The sequence below is a fragment of the Calidris pugnax genome, unplaced genomic scaffold, assembly GCF_001431845.1.
Source record: "Calidris pugnax isolate Ruff unplaced genomic scaffold, ASM143184v1 scaffold252, whole genome shotgun sequence".
In the NCBI taxonomy this organism is placed as follows: domain Eukaryota; kingdom Metazoa; phylum Chordata; class Aves; order Charadriiformes; family Scolopacidae; genus Calidris; species Calidris pugnax.
In genome coordinates this window covers 2,475,482-2,496,604 of record NW_015091118.1, presented here as the reverse complement: position 1 = coordinate 2,496,604, position 21,123 = coordinate 2,475,482, and the positions used below count along the sequence as shown (strand labels likewise).

General features: G+C 38.9%; 1 protein-coding gene across 4 annotated transcripts in view; it reads left to right on the top strand.

Moving 5' to 3' along the window:
* Positions 1-21,123, top strand: part of GRM5 (glutamate receptor, metabotropic 5) — a 280,875-nt gene that overhangs the window by 208,089 nt on the left and 51,663 nt on the right. For all 4 annotated transcript variants that reach the window (XM_014958370.1, XM_014958369.1, XM_014958372.1 and 1 more), the window contains one exon: positions 11,838-12,073. In XM_014958370.1, coding sequence (XP_014813856.1) covers positions 11,838-12,073 — 236 coding nt within the window. The remainder of the gene's footprint in view (positions 1-11,837; positions 12,074-21,123) is intronic.

Sequence of the window (21,123 nt, the reverse complement as noted above, 5' to 3'; positions counted from 1 at the left end):
TGTTGTTTTTTTTTTTTTGTTTTTTTTTTTTTTTTTTTTTTTTGTGGTTGGACTCGATGATCTCTGAGGTCCCTTCCAACCACTACAATTCTGTGATTCTGTGATTCTGTGATAAGAAAGATGGTGACAAACTTTTTAGCAGGGCCTGTTGCAACAGGACAAGAGCCAATAGCTTTAAACTAAAAAAGCATAGATTTAGACCAGATATAAGGAAGACATTTTTCACGGTGAGGGTAGGGAAACACTGGAACAGGTTGCTCAGAGAGATGGTAGATGCCCCACGCCTGGAACATTCAAGATCAGGTTGGACAGGGCTCTGAGCAATCTGATCTAGCTGAAGATGTCCCTGCTCATTGCGGAGGTGGAGGCTGTGTGTGTGTTTGGATCAGATTACCTTTAAAGGTCTCTTCCAACCCAAACTATGATCCTATGATTATTGAAGACTTAGCAGTTTCTCCTGGTAGCGAAAGGGAGAAGGCTGGGCATAGTATGGGAACTGCCTGCTGGTTTCAGCACGGGAATGTGGACAAGCACAAGAAGGTCCCCATCCTCAGATAGGACATCTCTATGTCTATTCATAACACAACAGGAGAGTCCACATTTAGTCCACAGAGCTCTCATTTTGGTGCTCATTGGCACCCACACCCAGGTCACATCCTTGACACTGTTTGTCAGGGCTTTCAGAGCATCTCAAGGTCTGCAGAGACAAGGACCAGTTGGGTGCTTCCAGGAAGAATGAGACGCAGAATGACAGCAAGTCTAAAACTAAGGCAGTAAAAAAGTGAGGGGCTTACATTGTAGCACAGTTTTACATTATATCTTAGGAAAATAGCCTTAAGACCTTATAAGGCTGTCTAGGCATCCAAAATGCTTTTCTTCCTGGTAATATGTCAAATATTTGCCTTCTCCTCACTAAAGAATTATTCAGGAATTGAGAGAGCATACTGCAAAAGTTGAATATCCTTGGTGTTTTAAGGGGTAACATTCATTGAGATTTCTCTTCAATTTAGGGAACAGCCCATACGATTTAGATGTATGAATATAACTTCTTCCAGTTAGTCTGATTAGCTATGAGAGCTTGCAAGCATGAAGAAGAGGCATCACACATTGGAAACGATTTTGTTGTAGACAGGTCTGCAATCAGGCTGAATTACTTTGCAGCTCCGAACTACAGATGCAGGCAGCTGCAAAATTCTCTGTTTTCATGCAAATTAGATGTTGCTATAGACTACCAATCTCTCAAAGTGCCATCACAACCTTTCTCAGTTTGGAGAAGTTTGGATACTCTGCAAGTAATTAGTACCAGTAATCCCCTGTGCAAGGTATCTGCCAAATTCACTGCATAGCTCCTTCTTCTAGATATCATCTTGTAGAAAAGTGTGTCATACTGCCTAAAAATAATCAGTTCATTTCTTTCCTTTGGATTATCCTTAAAATAATTTATCTTTATAATATTCATGAAAAGGAAGACAAAGATGAGGAATTGCAATCTAAAAAAAATAGGCAGCAAGACAAGAATCTCCATTCATCGTATACACACATATAAAATGAACTCATCAAAATGCAACAATTTACAGCTGCTCACCAAAAGCAATTCCATCTCCTTCCCCTACTCCAACATTAACCAAACAAATTTACCTTTGCAAGACTGGCAGCACTTTGCAGAAGAGTGTGAGGACTCTTTAATAATTTTAGAGCTTTTAAGCTACAGAAAAAACCCTAAAAGAGCAGGGAAATACAATGAAAAGAAAATTAAAGACAGCTACTCAGTCCACAAAACCCTACACAGGTGGATAAAAACTCTCAAATATATTCTCAAATGCTATAGGTCAGATTTTTGGCTGGAGAGTGATTACACGTGGGCAGAACAGCAGTTTCCATCATCATTATGTGGCCTGCAAACAGATTTTTGCATAACAAAAAAGACCAGTCTACAGCTTAATGAATGTACTCATTAACTATAATAGCTTTAGCTAGGGACTGAACAGGGAGGGACTTTAGAGAAAAAGAAATCAGCTCAACTGATCCCAAGATACTGCTGCGCTTTCAATTTAGAAAATAAGTGGAACTGTTTACAAAAGGGAGGGTGGGAGTCTATTTTTGTTGTATACATGTATTTCTTAGCATTTTGTCTAATCTTAGAAGCAGTGGCTTAGAAATGTGTGCTGAATAGTCCAGGCAATTTTCACAGGGATCCTACAGCTGCATTCCCCAGCTCACTGGTACTGGCTCATGACACTTCAGTGATCCCAGCTTGTTTAGAGCAAATAACTTGAAAGTTACGTTTGGTATAGTGAGTTACTTAATGGACCAAACTAGCAGACAAGTCTCCAGCTCTCTATGCTGTATCCCACTGCTGTAAAAAAGACAGAGCATCCATCATGTTAGCTGTAGTGACAAAATGCAACATGGTGAGGAGCTGCCAACTCTTCCAGTTGGCAATCTGGATGTCCAACCTGCTTAGTTGCAGTTAGTTTAGCATGAGTCCTCTCCCTGCTCCCCTCTCCCACCCAGACTTGGCAGCAGCTGAGAAGAGGCCACTCCACCATCAAGGAAAATCAAGTGGTATCAAAGGAGTGGTATCAAAAAGAGTGGTATCCAAAGGAGTCTTAGCTCTAAAACCATAAACTGTGGCATCTGAATGAGATTTGGGTATGTCAGAGACAATATGTACCTTTTTACTTTAAAAAAAGAATAAAAAAACCTGGAGCCATTTCACTGATGCAGAGCACTGAACCATTAAAATAATTTCCAAATAGCACACAAGTATTGCATGGAATTTGCATAGGTGTGGGTGGGTCAGCTGAGTCTCCACAGAATGCATTATGTTATGAAGAAATTTGCATGCACTTTGGGAAAGACCAGCTTAAAATATCCACATTTTCACTTTAGCATGTATCATCATTTGCTACTTAAACAATCCAAATAAATTCTTAGTACCACACACCCTTTAAGGAGGTTGGTCTCACATTTCAATGTCAGGTGTAGTATGGAAGGCGGAAAATGTACTCCAGACCTTTCACCATAAATCTCAATAACTTGACAGTATATACCTGATACCTTGGCAACAAGTACCTAGTTAATTTTTCTAAAGTAAACAGCTAACAAAAATCTCCCTGATGGCCAAAAATTCCTATTTGCAATTCACTGTTACTTGACTTATTAGTACAATAAAATTAATATGATTTTATGGTCAAAGTTTCATATAATACAATGACTGAAAAAGGGTTGCAGTAGTTTTGGGAACTGCCAATTTGCACAGTGTCACTTGGTTGCTCTGATTCTCTTTTATTATCCAACATATGTGCTTGCTAAATTTTGAAGCAGATTATAATTAATACTCTTCAAATCATGGCTTGTGTATCTTTATATACTTGATTCTCAGCACAATGAAGTTTCAGTTCTGATTCACACTGTCAGGATGCTGCAGGGAAAGACAACAAAAACATAACAGGCATTGGCATTGTTCAGGAATACTTAAATTTGAAGCTGTCCTTGGAGGATATTGTGGTACTGAATAGAAAAATAATAATTTATAGTATCTATTTGTCTGTTTCTCAGCATACAATATTCTTTTTTGAAACTTTTTTAGTTCAACTGACCTTCAAAAGTTGCAGATTTTCCCTACTTCCTTGGAAGGCTTCTCAAGAACCTGAAAATGTTCATTGAAGTCATTATAAATAAAAACATGAACCCTATAGTTGAGATTTAAGAAAAGTAATGGACAGTGTAAAAGACTTGCAACATTTAAAAATAAAACCTGCATTTTTAGGATGTGTTTTAGGATGTAGGCATGTCACCTTATGCAATCACTTTGCTGTTGTTCAGACCTGATGGCTCATCATTGATTAATTGACATTAGAGTGTCAGTTCCCAGGACTGAGGTGATTTGGACTGCAAAAGTAACAGGTCTTACATACAGGGACAACAATATAGAATTGCTGCTGTGGATATTCAATACTGAGTGGGTGGCCTTAAACTACCAAACCTGTGCTGGGAGTTCAATTCACATTGCTGGCAAAAACGTCTAAATTAAGGAACACAGAATCTTTCTTTTCTGGTTTAAAACCACAACGGATTATCTGAATTATACTGTGAGATAGTGTTATTTGGGGAATATACCTAAAACCCTTCCTTTCACAAAAAAAAAAAAGAGAGATTAAATGGTGTGATTTTCATTTAGGGTAATTTTAAGAAGACTGAGAATTTTAAAAGTTACAGAAACAAGAATTTCTGGTTCAGAGAAAAAATGCCTTTTCATTTAAAATCTGTTGACTTTGTAAAATGTCAGCTAGCTCTAATTGGGATTTTTTTTTTTCCTCCTGTTTCTTTCATCTTGTGCATAAGGAGAGGTTTTCTCTATGGTTAATTTCAGTGCTTCCTCACTAGAACAGGGAAACTGATTCTGCTGGGCAAGGGTGTGTCACCAACTGCACACTCCTGCACACTTCCACTGCGTCTTTGGAATTACCTGTGTGAGCAGTCAAACACACGATTAATCCTAAATAATTTTCAGTTACTTATTGAAGTTTCCCATAGCAAGTGCAGAGAGGGAAAAAATACAGTAACAAGAAAAAAAGGTAAAACATCATGAGAAGCTGGAGAAACTGTTGGGGGGAAGAGGGGGGAGGGGGGCATTATTTTAACTTTCCTTGCATTTTTTCTCTAATCCACTGAGTTTTATACAGTCATAAATCCCAGGCATATGCCAAACCTCAGCATAAGCTAATACAAATACAAGGCAGAGTGGACTTCAAGAAGTTGGATAGCTTACTGTCCTCCCTTCACCAAGGTAGGGTCATTTATATCAGATGGATGTCTGTCTAACTTATTCTATGACAACCCCAAAAGCCTCCAAGCTATTCTAGTTCCTCATGCTCTTTGCTGTGGGGAATACTTTCCTGGTGTCTAAAATGAGTCTTCCTCATTAAGTTTAAGTTGTGAATAATTACATCAACATGATAGTGTCTAAAATGAGTCTTCCTCATTAAGTTGTGAATAATTACATCAACATAAAAAACAAATTGTGATCTTTTTGCTGCAGCTTTTTATGTACCTGAAGACAGTTATCACATCTCTCCCCTAGTACTTTTGTTTGGTTCTTTATAAATCTCCAACTAATTCAATCAAGACTGTTTCCTAAATCACCTTTTCCTAAATCACCTTCTCACTTTTTGGTTGGCCCTTTACCTCCATCACTAGTCACTAGCTTTTCCTTCTGTGAAGTTGATACTAAAAGCTGTCCTGGATTTGTCTTTAGTAGCTTTCTCCCTGTAGCGAACTGCAGACCAACACTTTCTTTACTCTTCCTCTCACAATAAAATTGTTAGAAAATTGCCCTCTATTACTTCTGATGTCCCTTGTTTTTAGCAGCTCAGTTTGTGCTTTGACCTTTCTCATTCTATTGCTGTCATCTAATGAGTTTCTTTCACGTTGATCCTTGAAAATCTGAGCTTGCTTATGCTTTGCATATATTTCCATCTTTGAGATGGGCACACTAACGTTTTATTGTATTTCCTAATCTTCCTCTGCACAGCACTTTTTAATTAAGTACTTTTTAATTCTTCAATTCCTTAGACATTCCTTACAACAGACATAACCTTAAAATTTTCTAGGATTGGTGAAGTCTACTATTTTTCCTCTTTGCTCTTTTAAGCCACAAATGCTATTTTTCATGATTGTTCTCACCCAATTTGCCTTTTGTCTTAACCTTCTCAAGCAGTCCCCACCTACTGATTATACACCTACAGAAAAGCCTCCTCTCTCTTGTACTAGGTGTAGCTTGTAGCCAAGTCCTGTCATATAGGCTTTCCAAGAACCTGATAGACACAACTACTGCACCAGTCTCCTACCCCTCATTATCAGTAAGTTCTGTGCTTTAGAGAATGCTCTGGTAGTGGTTCACAAAAACCGTTCTCCACGTCATCTTCCAGATTTGATGACATCAATCAGACACTTATCACAGGAGGGACCATATACTTGTCACTTGTAATCATGCCCATTAGTCAATAGCCCTAATTCATTTCATGTTCTGCATCTCTGTGACTGAAACCCTGATGCATGAGGCAACATCTCCTTCCTACTCAATTTGCCTGCTTTTCCTGAACCCTTTAATTATTTTTTTTTATATTATCTAATTATTTATGTGTGCCTAATGATCTCTTCTGAACAATTGTTGTTTCACACAAATCTTACCATGGAATTAAAGGTTTCCACATTCTCTTATGTAGTTTAAGCTGACAGTAGTTTTCTGCCTTTTCTGCCTTTGTCTTGATTTACAGTGATGTGCAACTCTAATAATTTGCTCATCCTGCAGGAGGTGTCAATCAGCTCTGTAAATCCCTGTTATCCCTGACAGCAGATTGACATCAGTAGCATACTCCATGCTGTTGATAGCACTGCTGCTTACCTAGTGGATGTGAAGCGCTCCTGGATCAATGTCCCTCTCATCTTTCTGAAGATATTTTGTGGAATTAAATGTTAAGATTATTGTTGACAAGGATTGACTAGCTTCACCTTTTTGAAAATGTTTTTTAGGAGGGCTAGCAATTTCTTGATTGCACTGTGTAAGCCTAAAGCAACCATCACCATCATGCATACTGAATGGTCATTATAGTCATTAAGTGTCTTTCTGATGACCTCTTCATAATGCTTCAAGCATGATCTTGCTCCTTCTTCTTTGAGAAGAAACAAACCATTTCACTCAAACAGGTGGAGAATTCTTTATAACAGATGCAGTCCTACATCTCATCTTTCTTGGGTACCAACACCTTAGTGTCAAAGATTGCTTTTCCTTTCTCCCACAATCCCTGTGTATGATAGGCAAAGTGGAATGAAGACAGCACAACAACGCAATCCATCTGAGGAAGCTCTTATTGGGGATGGCTCTTTCGTATCTAAGATGGAAAAGAAGAAAACACAGAAAGGAAGCCACATTCAAGTTTCTCACATTTTACCATAGCAAACACAATCCTGAAAAGCCTGCACCTCTATCTTCTGTGTATATACAGTTTAACAATACATACTGGTCCTACAGTCTGTAGCCCTACTTGTTCGGGTACACTCAGCTGGAGGAGTCTGAAGACTTATTGCCTGCCTTTACTATCCAGGGTTGTGGGAGAGGAAACGAGCAGGTTGCTCACGATCTATGGTCACAGCTGTGCAATCCAGGCATTTAAACAGGGTCGCATTTGCCACTACCATTCTGTTCAGATGTTTAAAAGTAATTCTATTTACAGTAATGACCTAAAGCATTGAATTATTTTATTTAAATTTATTCATTAATTATCATATTAATTCATTAATTTTTTTTTTAAGTATTGGTGGCTTTGTCGTGTCATTTATTAGAGCCTTTCTGTGGTATAAAACTATGTTGTGATTTACTGTGAGTAGACTAAACTTTAACAAAGGAGCAGAGTGGTGGCTTTGTCGTGTCATTTATTAGAGCCTTTCTGTGGTATAAAACTATGTTGTGATTTACTGTGAGTAGACTAAACAGACCTTTAACAAAGGAGCAGAATTTTACCATAGCAAACACAATCCTGAAAAGCCTGCACCTCTATCTTCTGTGTATATACAGTTTAACAATACATACTGGTCCTACAGTCTGTAGCCCTACTTGTTCGGGTACACTCAGCTGGAGGAGTCTGAAGACTTATTGCCTGCCTTTACTATCCAGGGTTGTGGGAGAGGAAACGAGCAGGTTGCTCACGATCTATGGTCACAGCTGTGCAATCCAGGCATTTAAACAGGGTCGCATTTGCCACTACCATTCTGTTCAGATGTTTAAAAGTAATTCTATTTACAGTAATGACCTAAAGCATTGAATTATTTTATTTAAATTTATTCATTAATTATCATATTAATTCATTAATTTTTTTTTTAAGTATTGGTGGCTTTGTCGTGTCATTTATTAGAGCCTTTCTGTGGTATAAAACTATGTTGTGATTTACTGTGAGTAGACTAAACTTTAACAAAGGAGCAGAGCTCTTCCCCTGTGTTTGTTGAGGGATATTTTCTCACTAAAATCTCCATTGTCCTGGCGCATCTTTCAAAACCCAGTAGCTGAGACAATGTACACAGGCAAATGAGATTTGATAACAGATAAAGAACATTATGGTAATGGAATTCCTATTTCAAGTTAATCTTGAAATTAATCTTGGCAGCAGTTAGTGCTGCCACAGTAAATTAGCCATTTTTCTTTTTCCTTTCCTATGTTTTTTGTTTTGTTTTGTTTTGTTTCATTTTGTTTTTAAGAAACATTATTAAGATTTATATATTTTGCTTGATACAGTATGGTTATTATGTTGTTTCACACCACCAGCCTTTACGGAAAATGCACCAGACAGTACTCTGATGGCCCAGAATATAAACACAAAAGAACTGGATGAGGGGAAAACACATCACGATCCTGAAAGACAATTCCCCACTGTGTTGCATGTGAGTGTGATATTGAGGGCAGCCAGATCTGCACATGTCATAGTTCTCTTACCTTGTTGACAGCTTTCTACTCAGCCAAGTTGATGAATGAGATATATGCATTACTGCATACACCTGACACATATCTCAGCAAGGGGCTTTTACATTTGGTGCCGCAGCTGTACAACTACTGCTTTCTTTCGCAGCAAGGTTTTTCACATGCAGTTCTATCTTAAAGTCTTAGTGGGATCACTTTAAGGACATTTGCTTTTTGGTTAAAAAGCAACACCAACTGTTTCTAATAATCAGAATCACTTAATCACCTAATCAGAATAAAATTGGAAAGCACAGTGTGCAAGGGAGAAAAAAAAATATTGAGCTTGTGTAGGGATATTCATGTCCTATTTAATGTTTGGACTCTTTCATAATCATTACTGGAATACTGTTCACCTGGAATTATATTACTACCCGTGAGGAAGCTGTTCTTAACCCCTTGTTAACCTAAATATCCTATGCTCCCCACTGTTAATTTAAAGATCCATTTCTTTCGTCAGCATGCAGTCCTGCACTACATTAGTGATAACCTATGCACCTTGCCACTTCTGTGGGTGAGAATGGAGATTGTACTGGACTTCATTTGGAGCTCCTTGTCAGAGAGCATCTTTCTTCAGTTGAACCACTAAATTTTAGGGATTGGTAATTACCATTTTGAACCTTTCATAATGCAACCACCAATGGATTACAACGATATCACCAGCTACTACAGCAAAATTAAGCTATTAGGAGAAGAAAAAAGGTCTAAAGAGGAACAGGCAGGACTATGAAAGTAAGAATTTATCTCCATCTCTGTCTCCCTCATCTTCACACCCCTTATTAAATTCAGAGGATGCCACAGCTCTAATATCCAAAATACTTCTGCCTCATCCAGTCATTGACATCCCATAAGTGGTGTTACTCTACTGTGGGTGAAGAATTTAAATATCACACACTACTGGTGCTTTTGCATACTCATGCAAGCCTTTTTCTTACTGCACTTTCACTGGCTTTTAGATATTAGTTTACCATTTCCTTTGCCACCTTGTCTGTCTGAGGCTTTGTTATCTCTACATTGTTGTCTCTGCAGTACACACTTTGGGTACATCTTTTATATAACTCTCCTAAAAGCCTTTTGCCCCAGAAGCTAAACTGAAATACTTATTTGAATGAAAAGCAGCTCTGTTGAATTAAGAAGTCCTTCTGTGGAAAAGTTGAGAAGGAGGGTTATGTAATATGAAGTTGTTATTTCTGTCTTTTTTAATAACTTAAAGTTATAAAATGGTATCTCTGTTGCAAATCTTCCTAGAAGGGATAACTATTCATAAAGTAATACTATGAATTTTATAGCACTCTGCTCTATTATATCTACAAAACTGTTCCTCTGAAAAATGATAAAGAAATTAATTACAAGAAAGCAGTTTTTTTTCTAAGTTGTTTACGAGACAAGTCATAAAACTGGGATACTGACAGCACAGCTCTAATTCTCTAAAATTCTATTCAGCTTAAAAAAAAAACCAACACAGTACAGAAAACCTATCACTTCCTGCTCTCATAAAACCTGTCAGATTCTATGGGGATGGATAAAACTGCTTAAAAACTTGGCAAAGATTAAAATGAATGTTTCAAAGAAAAGGTTAAGTCACTCATAAATTTAAAAAAAACTTCTGCAGCTTTTATCACAGAACAACTCATAAATGGTTCTAACTCTTTGTCCAGTAAATAGTCCTGGTAGAAGGTGGGGAGTGTTTGCCTGTCCTGAGCATCTCGAGTGTGGTTGGGAACATTAATACCTGTGCTCATCCCTAATTTGATCTGAGCTTGAAGGTAAATTTTCCAAGTGCTGTATTTGAGCTGAATATCAGTGCTCATCTTTCTCGTTTCCTGAATGTATGTTTTCCTCTTTTGGGCTGAGTAAATTAATGCATTTGAAATCTGAAGCGTGTTTATTTCCATTTGAGATAGTGGATATTATTTTTACCACTGACATCGCAGCTGTGTTAATAAGACGTAGTCAAGAGTAGTCCAGGCTTCAATGAAAACTTGTTACTGTCTGAGGTCTTGACTTCTGCATGGTGTGAGGACAGATGAATCCCCGCACAGAGGACAGGGAACCTGCAGAGGCTTCCAGTGTGCTCTGCAGTAGGGGAGCAAAACCTAAGCCGAGCAGTTAATGATCAAAATAGAACAACATGCAGATAAAGATCACCTACATCAGTTACACTCTGACTAAGTTAAAATAGTTAGGGCTAGCTTTAAACAACTGACGAAGTTTTAAAATATGACAACTTAAGCTTATTTTTCATCCTTCAAGTTATTTGACCTGTAGAATTTAAAGGTGCTCTCTATAGTCATTAATACCAGTGCCTTTTAGAAGGGAAAAAAGTCACAATCTGAGATTCTTTACATTTCTCTAACTGTAAGACCTGGGGCTTTTGAAAAACTGAAATATCATGTTCATAATAAGCCAACAGAAATCTGTAATGCTCTAATGAGATATGTACATTTTAGTGTAACTTTGTAAATGTCAGTACTTCCAAGAAAATCCATTTGAAACTGGGGAGGAGGAACTACCCTGAGAAGATCATGACATTTTGTTTGGTTTGGGTTTCCGGGTGCCTCTGGCTACTTGTGGTCAGAGTGTTCAAAGCAGACAGGTTAACAGAAGGGGTTTAAAATTCTGCATGTGGGACAGTGTTACACAACTTCATAATACTCCAGCCACCAGCAACCCAGAAACAGAAGCAACACATGGATCTGCATGATGCTCTGCCCAGCTTCATTAGTCATGTCTGCAGAGAGGATTTATTGCTGCAGATGCAATGCCATACTGTCTCAGCATCTGAGCTCTGAGCTAGTATTTCTGCTTCAGCAGCGTCAGCCCATTCAAAATTTGCTTCTGACTCTTTGTGCCATACTCCATTGTGCAGTATAGGCATGGTCTGTAACACAGTCCTGCCCTTCGTACTGTAAAAGGTCCTGTCCTCAAGGTCACCTCCTTTCAGGTAAGAGTAGTATCACTCTAGTGTCAGTAAAACACTGAATCCAAGATTTTCTCCCCGGAGCTCATTGAGGCTTAGCCTGATGCAGAGATGTGCTTATACCCGGCAGAATTCAGGATCTGTGATTTTTAACGTTGTTTCAATTACCTGAAGCGGAGGATGAAGAACATATCATCTAAGTAGAAGCTGCCAACAACAAGAAACTGTAAGGAAAAGGAAAACACAGAATTCTTCTACTGAAAGTATTACACACGCATTACAAAACTCCACTCTAAATCACAGGTGTGGGTGTGTGCTCTTAGGCTCTGAATTTTATTTTTAAGAAAGTTATTTTCATATTCCTTTGGATGTTTAATGTTGTCTCTCTTCCATTTACCCCTGCAGTGACGGCTGGGCAGACAGGTACGACGTGACAGAAGGGTATCAGCGTGAAGCTGTCGGTGGAATAACGATCAAGCTCCAGTCTCCTGATGTGAAGTGGTTTGATGATTACTACCTACAGCTTCGGCCAGAAACCAATCACCGAAATCCATGGTTTCAGGAATTTTGGCAGCACAGGTTCCAGTGCCGGTTGGAAGGGTTTCCTCAAGAGAACCCTAAATACAACAAGACTTGCACAAGTAAGTAAAATTATTTCTTCTGTTGTATAAACCAGTGTGACTGAAGGTCTGGTGTAACAGCTCATGTTGGACTGATGCAGCCTGGTCTGGTGAAACAGTGAGTGGAGTTGGAAGGAAAGAGGCTTGAAGTCCTTGATTTTTCCAAAATGATGACAACCACAATTTTAAAAGTATTCAGATCTCTAAAGAAACAAACAGGTAGTGACTCAGTACCTAACTCCTTTCTATATTTGAAAAACATGCTGCTACTTTACCTCCACAGGCATCTAAACACTTTCAAAAATGTTGTAAACCAAACTTCAATGCTTCTTTTCTGAGACAGGGCTAATCATACTGCTTTACTTCACAAGAACAATGGGAGAATTAATATATTAGAAGGTATCCATATGGATGATAAAATCCATATGGTAATGATAATTGTGTACTTCAGATAGAAAAATAGCTGGTTTGAAAGATTTCATTATGTTTTACTTCAGTCATGAGTCATTTCAAGAAATGCCATATTAAGCTGATCTTTTCCATTAAATTATACTGATTTTAGCAAAAACTGCCACAACATTTTGTCATTTTTGCAAAACAGTGGCAAAACCATTTTTTCCCAGAAAGTTGTGGTACGTTTTCCTGGTTTTGCTGGCGTGATTCCAGAGGAGGGCCACAAAGATGATAAGAGAGCTTGAGCCCCTCATCTATGAGGACAGGCTGAGGCAGTTGGGGTTGTTCAGCCTAGAGAAGAGAAAGCTCAGGGGAGACCTCATAGCAGCTTTCCAGTACCTTAAGGGGGCCTACAGAAAAGATGGGGAGGGACTCTTTATGAAGGAGTGTAGCAACAGGATGAGGGGTAACAGTTTTAAACTGAACGAGAGGAGATTCAGATTAGACATCAGGAAGAAATGCTTTACTGTGAGGGTGGGGAGACACTAGAACAGGTTGCCCAGAGAAGTTGTGAATGTTCCATTCCTGGAAGTGTTCAAGGCCAGGCTGGATGGGGCTTTGAGCAACCTGGTCCAGTGGCAGGTGTTCCTGCCCAGGGCAGAAGGGTTGGAACTAAATGATCATTAAAGGTCCGTATCAACCCAAACCATTCTATGATTTTTTCCCTACTTCTGTAAATTACTCTTTATTTCATGAAATGTCAAGCAGTACTAAGTCAATGGGCATCCTGCTGATGCTGGGCCATAAGGTGGTGCCATGCTGGGCATTAGGCCAACCACAGCCCTAGATCTCAAGGAACTTTTACTCCTAAATATGTCAATACCTTCCACACACCCATGAGCCCAATAATTAGTTTTAAAGATCAAAGTCTTGGATTCACACAAGACAAAACCCCACATAAGTCCCACTTAATGTTCATACAACTTTCCTTCACTTTGTACAAGGTTGCAGAGGAAGTTTGTGGCTGATCTGGAAATTGAATCTGGGAATCTCAAAATCTCAGTGTATGCCTTCTGCATTCAACTGACTTTTCTCCATTATTTTTATTTTGCTACCCTTCCAACACAGCCTGACACAGGTTTTATTTGCCCTATTGACAGGTGCTGCATATTGAGCAGTAAACATCGATTTCCCCATGATAATGTAGATCTCTTTCCTGAGATGTCAGTACAGTGGGCATGGCTTGATACGGGCTAATAAAGACCTCGTTTCTATCACTGTGTTGTGTTAGCAATGACATTTCAACTTGACTTTTCTAGGTTGGTTTTTTTTTTTTTACTTACTTTTTACCAACACTGGGAGAATCTAATTTCTGCTTTATATGAAAGATTGGGAACTGTGAAATGTAGTTGCTTACAGAGTCTTTTATAGTGCCTAAAATACAATTCACCACTGCAAAAAAATTATCTCAGGGGTGCTGGGAGATGTTATTTTAGACACAAAGTCACCCAGTTATGGATATGAGACAACTTAATCATAAAGCTTGAATAGCTCAGTTTTAACGGCGCTCATCATCGGTGGAAGGTTTCCCACAAAGAGATCCTGAATGAGCCACAGCTCAAATAGGTACCTAAAACCTAGGAATGTCAAACACACAAAGAAAGGTGCAAGAATTGCAATCTGCTCATTTGCAAATCATGAACAAAGAAAAGGACTAATTTCCCAAATAGATTGTTCTAATTACTTTTCCTTCAGCTTTATTGTTGTATTCAGTGCTGGGCCATGAGAGCTATAGTAAAAGAACAAAAAAAACCAGATTATAATAGTTTTCATTCTTTCTTGTTGCTGTAGGGCAGAAAATGTTAATTCAGTTGTGGAGTTCCCCACATTAAAAACACTATGCACAACAATCAATTAAAACTGCCCATTTAATCCGGGTTTTCACACAGGAAGCTGTTAGTCATCATGTTACTCAGTTTTAGAGTTATGATTTTGATCTACACCATCTGTCAGAATTCATATAAAGGAAATTCAAAGGTTTGCCAGAACGGTGACATGCAGATTTATTTAATGACAATTTTTTGTGTCATAAGTGCTAAGACATCTATGCTGTTTTTCTCATAATAGCCCCAAAAGTCAACAAGAGTGTATGGTAAAGTGAAAAAATATTGAAGTTAGACAAATTTGGGGGTTTACCAGCAGGAAAGACATGAATGTATTCTCTAAGAATTACAGGAGTAAGAGACTTTGATGTTGGGAGTTTACCCTCAAAAGTGACATGAGTTTTTGAGACTGTCATGGTATTTTTTCTTTCTACCTCATTACTGTCTTCCATATGACTTGGAAAATCATGTATTTATATCAATTCCTACATTCGTATATGATTTCTTAACTGTAGGCATTGAAATTTTTGAGCCTTAAATTCTCTCAGTTCAGACTTCACAATTGTAAAGATTATTCTGCCTCTTGGTGGTCACAAGTATTTCATAGACTGTCCTGATAGTTTCTGCACAATGATGAATATATTAGTGCTGTTTCAGATTTATCCTGGTAAGAAAACAGTATTGTGCCCTTTAGTTTATCTAACTTGCTACATTCTCTTCTCCAGCAGCTGCATTAAAAAAAAAAAAAAAAGTTAAAGGTGTAATCTTTGGAAAAAGGGCCTGGCAGATAAGGGGAGATACCATGAAGCGGTGAGGATATGCAGGGGGAAAATTAGAAGGGCCAAGGCTCAAGTGGAGCTCATCTTGGCCACCAATATTAACAATAACAAAAAGGGGTTTTTTCAGTATGTTAACAGCAAGAGAAAGGTTAGGGATAATGTGGGCCCACTGATGGATGAGGTGGGCACCCTAGTAGTGGAAGACACAGAGAAAGCAGAGCTGCTGAATGCTTTCTTTTCCTCAGTTTTCACTGTTAGGACTGCCCCTCATGAATCTGTGACCTTGGAGGCAAGGGGGACGGTATGGAGAGAGGAAATTTTTCCTCAAGTAGATGAGGACCAGGTTCGGGCCCACTTGGCCAAACTGGACATTCATAAGTCCATGGGCCCTGATGGGTTGCACCCACGAGTGCTGAGGGAGCTGGCAGACGTTATCGCTGGACCACTCTCGATCATCTTTGAGAAGTCGTGGAGAACAGGAGAGGTGCCTGAGGACTGGAGGAAGGCCAACATCACTCCAGTCTTCAAAAAGGGCAAGAAGGAGGACCCTGGGAATTACAGACCAGTTAGTCTCACCTCTGTCCCTGGGAAGGTGATGGAGAGACTCATACTAGATGTCATCTCCAAACAAGTTGAAGAGTGGGGGGTTATTGGAAGTGGGCAACACGGGTTTACCAAGGGTAAATCATGTATGACCAATCTGATAGCCTTCTATGATGCCATGACCGGTTGGTTGGATGAGGGGAGGGCAGCAGATGTCATCTACCTTGACTTCAGCAAGGCTTTTGACACTGTCTCCCATAACATCCTCATTGGGAAACTGAGGCAGTATGGGCTGGATGAGGGGACAGTGAGGTGGATTGAGAACTGGCTGTGTGACAGGACCCAAAGGGTAATTATTAATGGAGCAGGTTCAAGTTGGAAGCCTGTAACCAGTGGAGTCCCCCAGGGGTCAATACTTGGACCCGTGCTGTTTAATATATTCATCAGTGACCTGGACGAGGGGACAGAGTGTATCCTCAGCAAGTTTGCTGATGATACCAAACTGGGAGGAGTGGCTGACACCCCGGAGGGCTGTGCTGCCATCCAGCGAGACTTGGACAGGCTGGAGGGCTGGGCAAAGAAGAACCTCATGAGGTTCAACAGGGAAAAGTGTAGGGTCCTGCACCTGGGGAAGAAAAATGTCAGGTACCAGTATAGGTTAGGGGTGGACCCGCTAGAGGCAACTACTGAAGAGAAAGATCTAGGGGTCCTGGTGGACAGTAAAATGACAATGAGTAAACAGTGTGCTCTTGCGGCCAGGAAGGCCAATGGTATCTTGGGTTGTATAGGGAAGAGTGTAGCCAGCAGGTCAAGGGAAGTCATTCTCCCCCTCTACTCTGCACTGGTGAGGCCACAACTGGAGTACTGTGTCCAGTTCTGGGCTCCCCAGTTCAAGAGGGACAGGGAACTACTAGAAAGAGTCCAGCGTAGGGCTACAAAGATGATTCAAGGATTGGAGCATCTCCCTTATGAGGAGAGACTGAGAGAGCTGGGACTCTTTAGTCTGGAGAAGAGAAGGCTGAGGGGAGACCTTATCAACGCCTACAAGTATCTCAAGGGAGGGTTGAAGGAGGAGGGAGCCAGACTCTTTTCAGTGGTTCCCACCGAGAGGACGAGGGGCAACGGGCACAAGTTGGAACATAAGAGGTTCCACTCAAATATGAGGAGAAACTTCTTCACGGTGAGGGTGACGGAACCCTGGAACAGGCTGCCCAGGGAGGTTGTGGAGTCCCCTTCTTTGGAGATTTTCAAAACCCGCCTGGATGCAGTCCTGAGTAACATGCTCTAGCTCTAGGCAATCCTGCTTCAGCAGGGGAGTTGGACTAGATGATCTCTATGGTCCCTTCCAACTCTAGAAATTCAGTGAAATTCAGTGAAATTCAGTGAAATTCTTATGTTTCTTAGGATTCCAATTAAAGAGAATGAATTTATTGAGAAATGTTGGAGAGAAATTTTTGCACCAAAAACAAGCCACTCTTTACTGCTTGAGACAATGATAAAAAAATAAACATAAAGCTGATTGGTGTTGATAGATGAGGTCATTATTAAATGAAGATGTCTATATAGAAAGCAATAATCACTACTTTAGTGGAGAAAAAAATAATTGTTCTCCACAACCTGGTTGTACTAAAAAAATAAACAACAGTTAACAGTATAAATAACATACTCAAACAGCAAGAAAGCAAGCATGTAAGAGATATGGCTGAAATCTGAATAGATAATTGACTTCACCTGTGTCCCGGGGACAAACTTAGTTGTTTAAGCCTTTGTATGTACTCTGCTGATCCCTGCCTAGTAAAATGGTAGGCTACATTTACCTCCGTGACAGAAAATAGATGAATTCATAAGCCAATGAAGCCAACTTCAGTGACTTTTGAGGGCTTTTTTAAATTTTTTAATATAAGCTATCGATAGGGAATGTCAAGCAGGTATTATTATGAAATGAAGACACAATTTTGTAAGATATGCATAATAAAACTGTGAAATCAGACAAATCAAGAGAATCCAAAAGAACAATCCGAAATAGTTTTTCCTCCATTAATTTCTATCAAGCACTAAAAAGTCTCCATCCCTTCATGAATGCTTAGTTCACACTGAGATGAAAATTTTAGCATCAAGCCCACTTTTCATTTGCAGATTTGAACGTACTTACTTAACCCATATGGGTAGCACTGCTGTTGCTAAGTACATTGATTTTCTGCCCAGCCAGAGCACTACAGAAAGTGAGAAGTTTGCAGACTTATCTGACTTGATTTTCAGTGTAATCAGTTCCATGCCACAGGAGAGCTGCTACAAGCCATTGCTGAACACCAAGAGTCACAGCTAAGAATTTAAAATGCATCTTTAAAACGAGACTTGTAATGGCCTCTGAACACAAGGGATTTTACAAGAATTGGGTTTGGCTTCCCCTCTGGCACCAGCCAGATATTTTTTTATTATCGAAAGACACAATTCAGTAAAGTTCCTAAATAGGTGTGCAAGTTGATCCAGATGAGTAACTCCACTCAACAACCACCTTCAGGTTATAAAAGGCTAATCCAATCCTTTGGTATCAATTGCCTTTGGACCTTTGAAGACTTAGGTGTGTATGTGCTTGCTTTCTTACAGACAAGTGTCCCCACCAGAACTTAAATTCCTAGTAATTTTTACTCCTAGTGAGAGTGTTTTACAAATTCATCTTAATACAGAGCAGAAACAAACCCAAGGCAAGCAAAGTATGCTGTGAAACTGGCTCAACTGACATTAGTGGAAAAACTCAAGTCTTCAAAGTCATCAGGAGAAGCAGTATATTTATTACATTTACCAATCTGTTAAATGGATCCTTTTGCCTCTGCTGCTGATATTATTTTTCCCATGCTGTGTAAAAGCCACAGGCATGAATGGAATGGCATTTTTTAAGGTGTTACTAAAACACTGCAGAAAAACAGAACACACACCCCAAGTATCTGTAATCTGAGTGTAAGACAGGAAAGAGCAAATAGAGGCTGATGCTGATGAAGCAGTGCAGCATCTTAGTTTGACTGGCAGAGGTTACAGACCTGGGAAAACTGGTAGTTTCATGTAAAGGCACAGTGGAAGCAAGACCCTGAAGGAAGGTGATGGGGCATTTGTGCAGATATTTACAGCAAGGTCCTGACAATAAATGCTGAGGTTCAAAACAGTAAGGTACAAAACACAAAGGGAAATGATGGAGGCTGGGTGATCACAGACAAAGATCAACCACAGACAGGACAGAAAGGACACTGAAAGTGAGGAAAGCAACTTTTGTCTGATGTGCTTGGGAGCAAGGAGCCATTGGCAAGATTTCATAGAGAAAAGAACATAAAGTGACAAACATGGAAAATGAGATTTACAGCAGCATTTTGAATAGGTTTTAGCAGGATACATAAATCCAAATATTCCATTCGTGATTTAACCATGTGATGTTTTGGTATTCATTGATTCTGATTTTAACATACCTGTAACTCAAAACCTTGAATAACTTCAATCTTCTCACTGCTGTTATTGAATTCATGAAATTCCTCCAAAATCTGAGTACAAAGCTACGTCTATTTTTCTTTCATTTTATTCTCCCTGCCTTTCTCCTTTCATATATTAGATATATTTGATGATGTAACATGCTACTATGTTATTATTCTTTATATTATAATTCCTTTTCTCACTGCTTTTCTGAACCTTGAAAACTATCTGGAAGAGATTAATATCACTGTAAAGGTACCATGTCTCTTGAGCCTTAAGAATAAAAGTAAATTATAATGAAATGTATTCAGATTATATACATTTTTCATTAGATGGATGAATTGGAGTAGCTCCAGTCATTCTTGTCTCTCAGCAGTTCAACTACCTATATAGATTAAAATATTTCATATGAGCATGTTTGCAAGTACAGAAAGTTTTATGCCAGCATTAAATGTGCTTTTGCATCGGTAGGCGTTGTATTTCATTCCAATTTATGTCCAAAGAAATTCAATTCTGTAGAAGATGAAAGGATAGCAATGTTTCTAAGAAAATCGTGTGAAGAAATTGATATCTGTTTACTTACATTCACCTAGGACTTACAGTCACTGTTACTCATTCTGCTGATTTTACTGGGCTTGACAACAGAAGCCAGACCACCACCAGTACGTAGGTACCCAAGGATGCAGGTCAACCTCTACTCAAATTTCTGAAAGCTCTGAACATGCCTTGCTTGTGGGCTTAAACACATGTAAAGCATCAAAGTCAACTTGAAAAAAATAATTTGAAAATCCTCTCTGAATTTTAGGACACTGAATTTGGTCCCTCATTCATCCTCAAATTTAATGTTTTAGTGATAATCATCACAGAAAGTGTAACAGCGCTAGTATTGGCTTTCAGTTGTGAAGAGTGAAAGTCAGAATTGGTCAAAAAACTTTGGAGAGTGGATTGCACTGGAAGATATTTCCTTGTCAAATTTGAAAAATGTTCCATAGCAGCATGTTGATGCAATGACACACACTTTGAAAGAAGAGCATTGAAATGAGTCATTTTTTTGTTTTCTCATGTCATTAGCACTGAAGTGTTTTGTTTCAAGTTTATCATTTGCTTTTACATTGTTTTAGTGTTATGCTACGTTTTTTACCTCAGCATGTGACATTTGCCAGTGTTGCCAAATCTCTCCTTTTTCCTCTGAATTTCCTTTTCAGAAAAGATAAAATCCAATCTTGAGTTTATTTATTCATTTTGAATGGAAAAGAACGTTTGAACTACATGAAGTTTCCCATACAGCAGAAAATATCTTAGTTAGTCAGTCCCAGACTAACTGGAAGATATTAAATTAATGAATAAATAAATAAATAAATAGATTTTATTTTTAGCAGAAAAATACACCTGGAATCTTACAAATAACAGAGAATTAAAAGTTTCTTTTTAACATTGCTTTAACAGAAAGTTCTGATGACAGATTTTGGAAAAGCTTCCAGAAAAAGTATTTTTCTATGTCTTTAAACATTAACTTAATTAGGTATGAACACTGCTTTACCTTGGTTATTGTATAGAGCCTTTCCTCCATTTTATAAGTCTCCATGCATTTCTTCACTGAAGAGACATGCATGTTTTTGGGATGACTGACTTGGTGCCACGCCATCCAGAACTTGCAAATCCAGGGAATGTTACTGATGTGTTCCCAAGGAGGACAATTGTGCCAGCAGGGACCCATGGTCCCACACCATACTCTGCAGTAGACAGGGCCTGCGGTGACTTGCTTACTGACTTTTTTTTTTAATTTTTGCATTCACTAATGCAAAGGTGAAAAAACAAACAAACAAAACAATGAAAAAGCAACCAAACAACCAAAAATATTTGCTGGTGGGCCTGAATTTCAGCTACCGCTAGCAGAAGGTGAATGTGGAACTATTTGCTAACACAGCAAGAACTTTCATCTCCCAGCCTATTTTCTCTCAAAATAAAAATCAACACAGAATTGGTGAAGTCTTTAATGACATATTTATAGAAA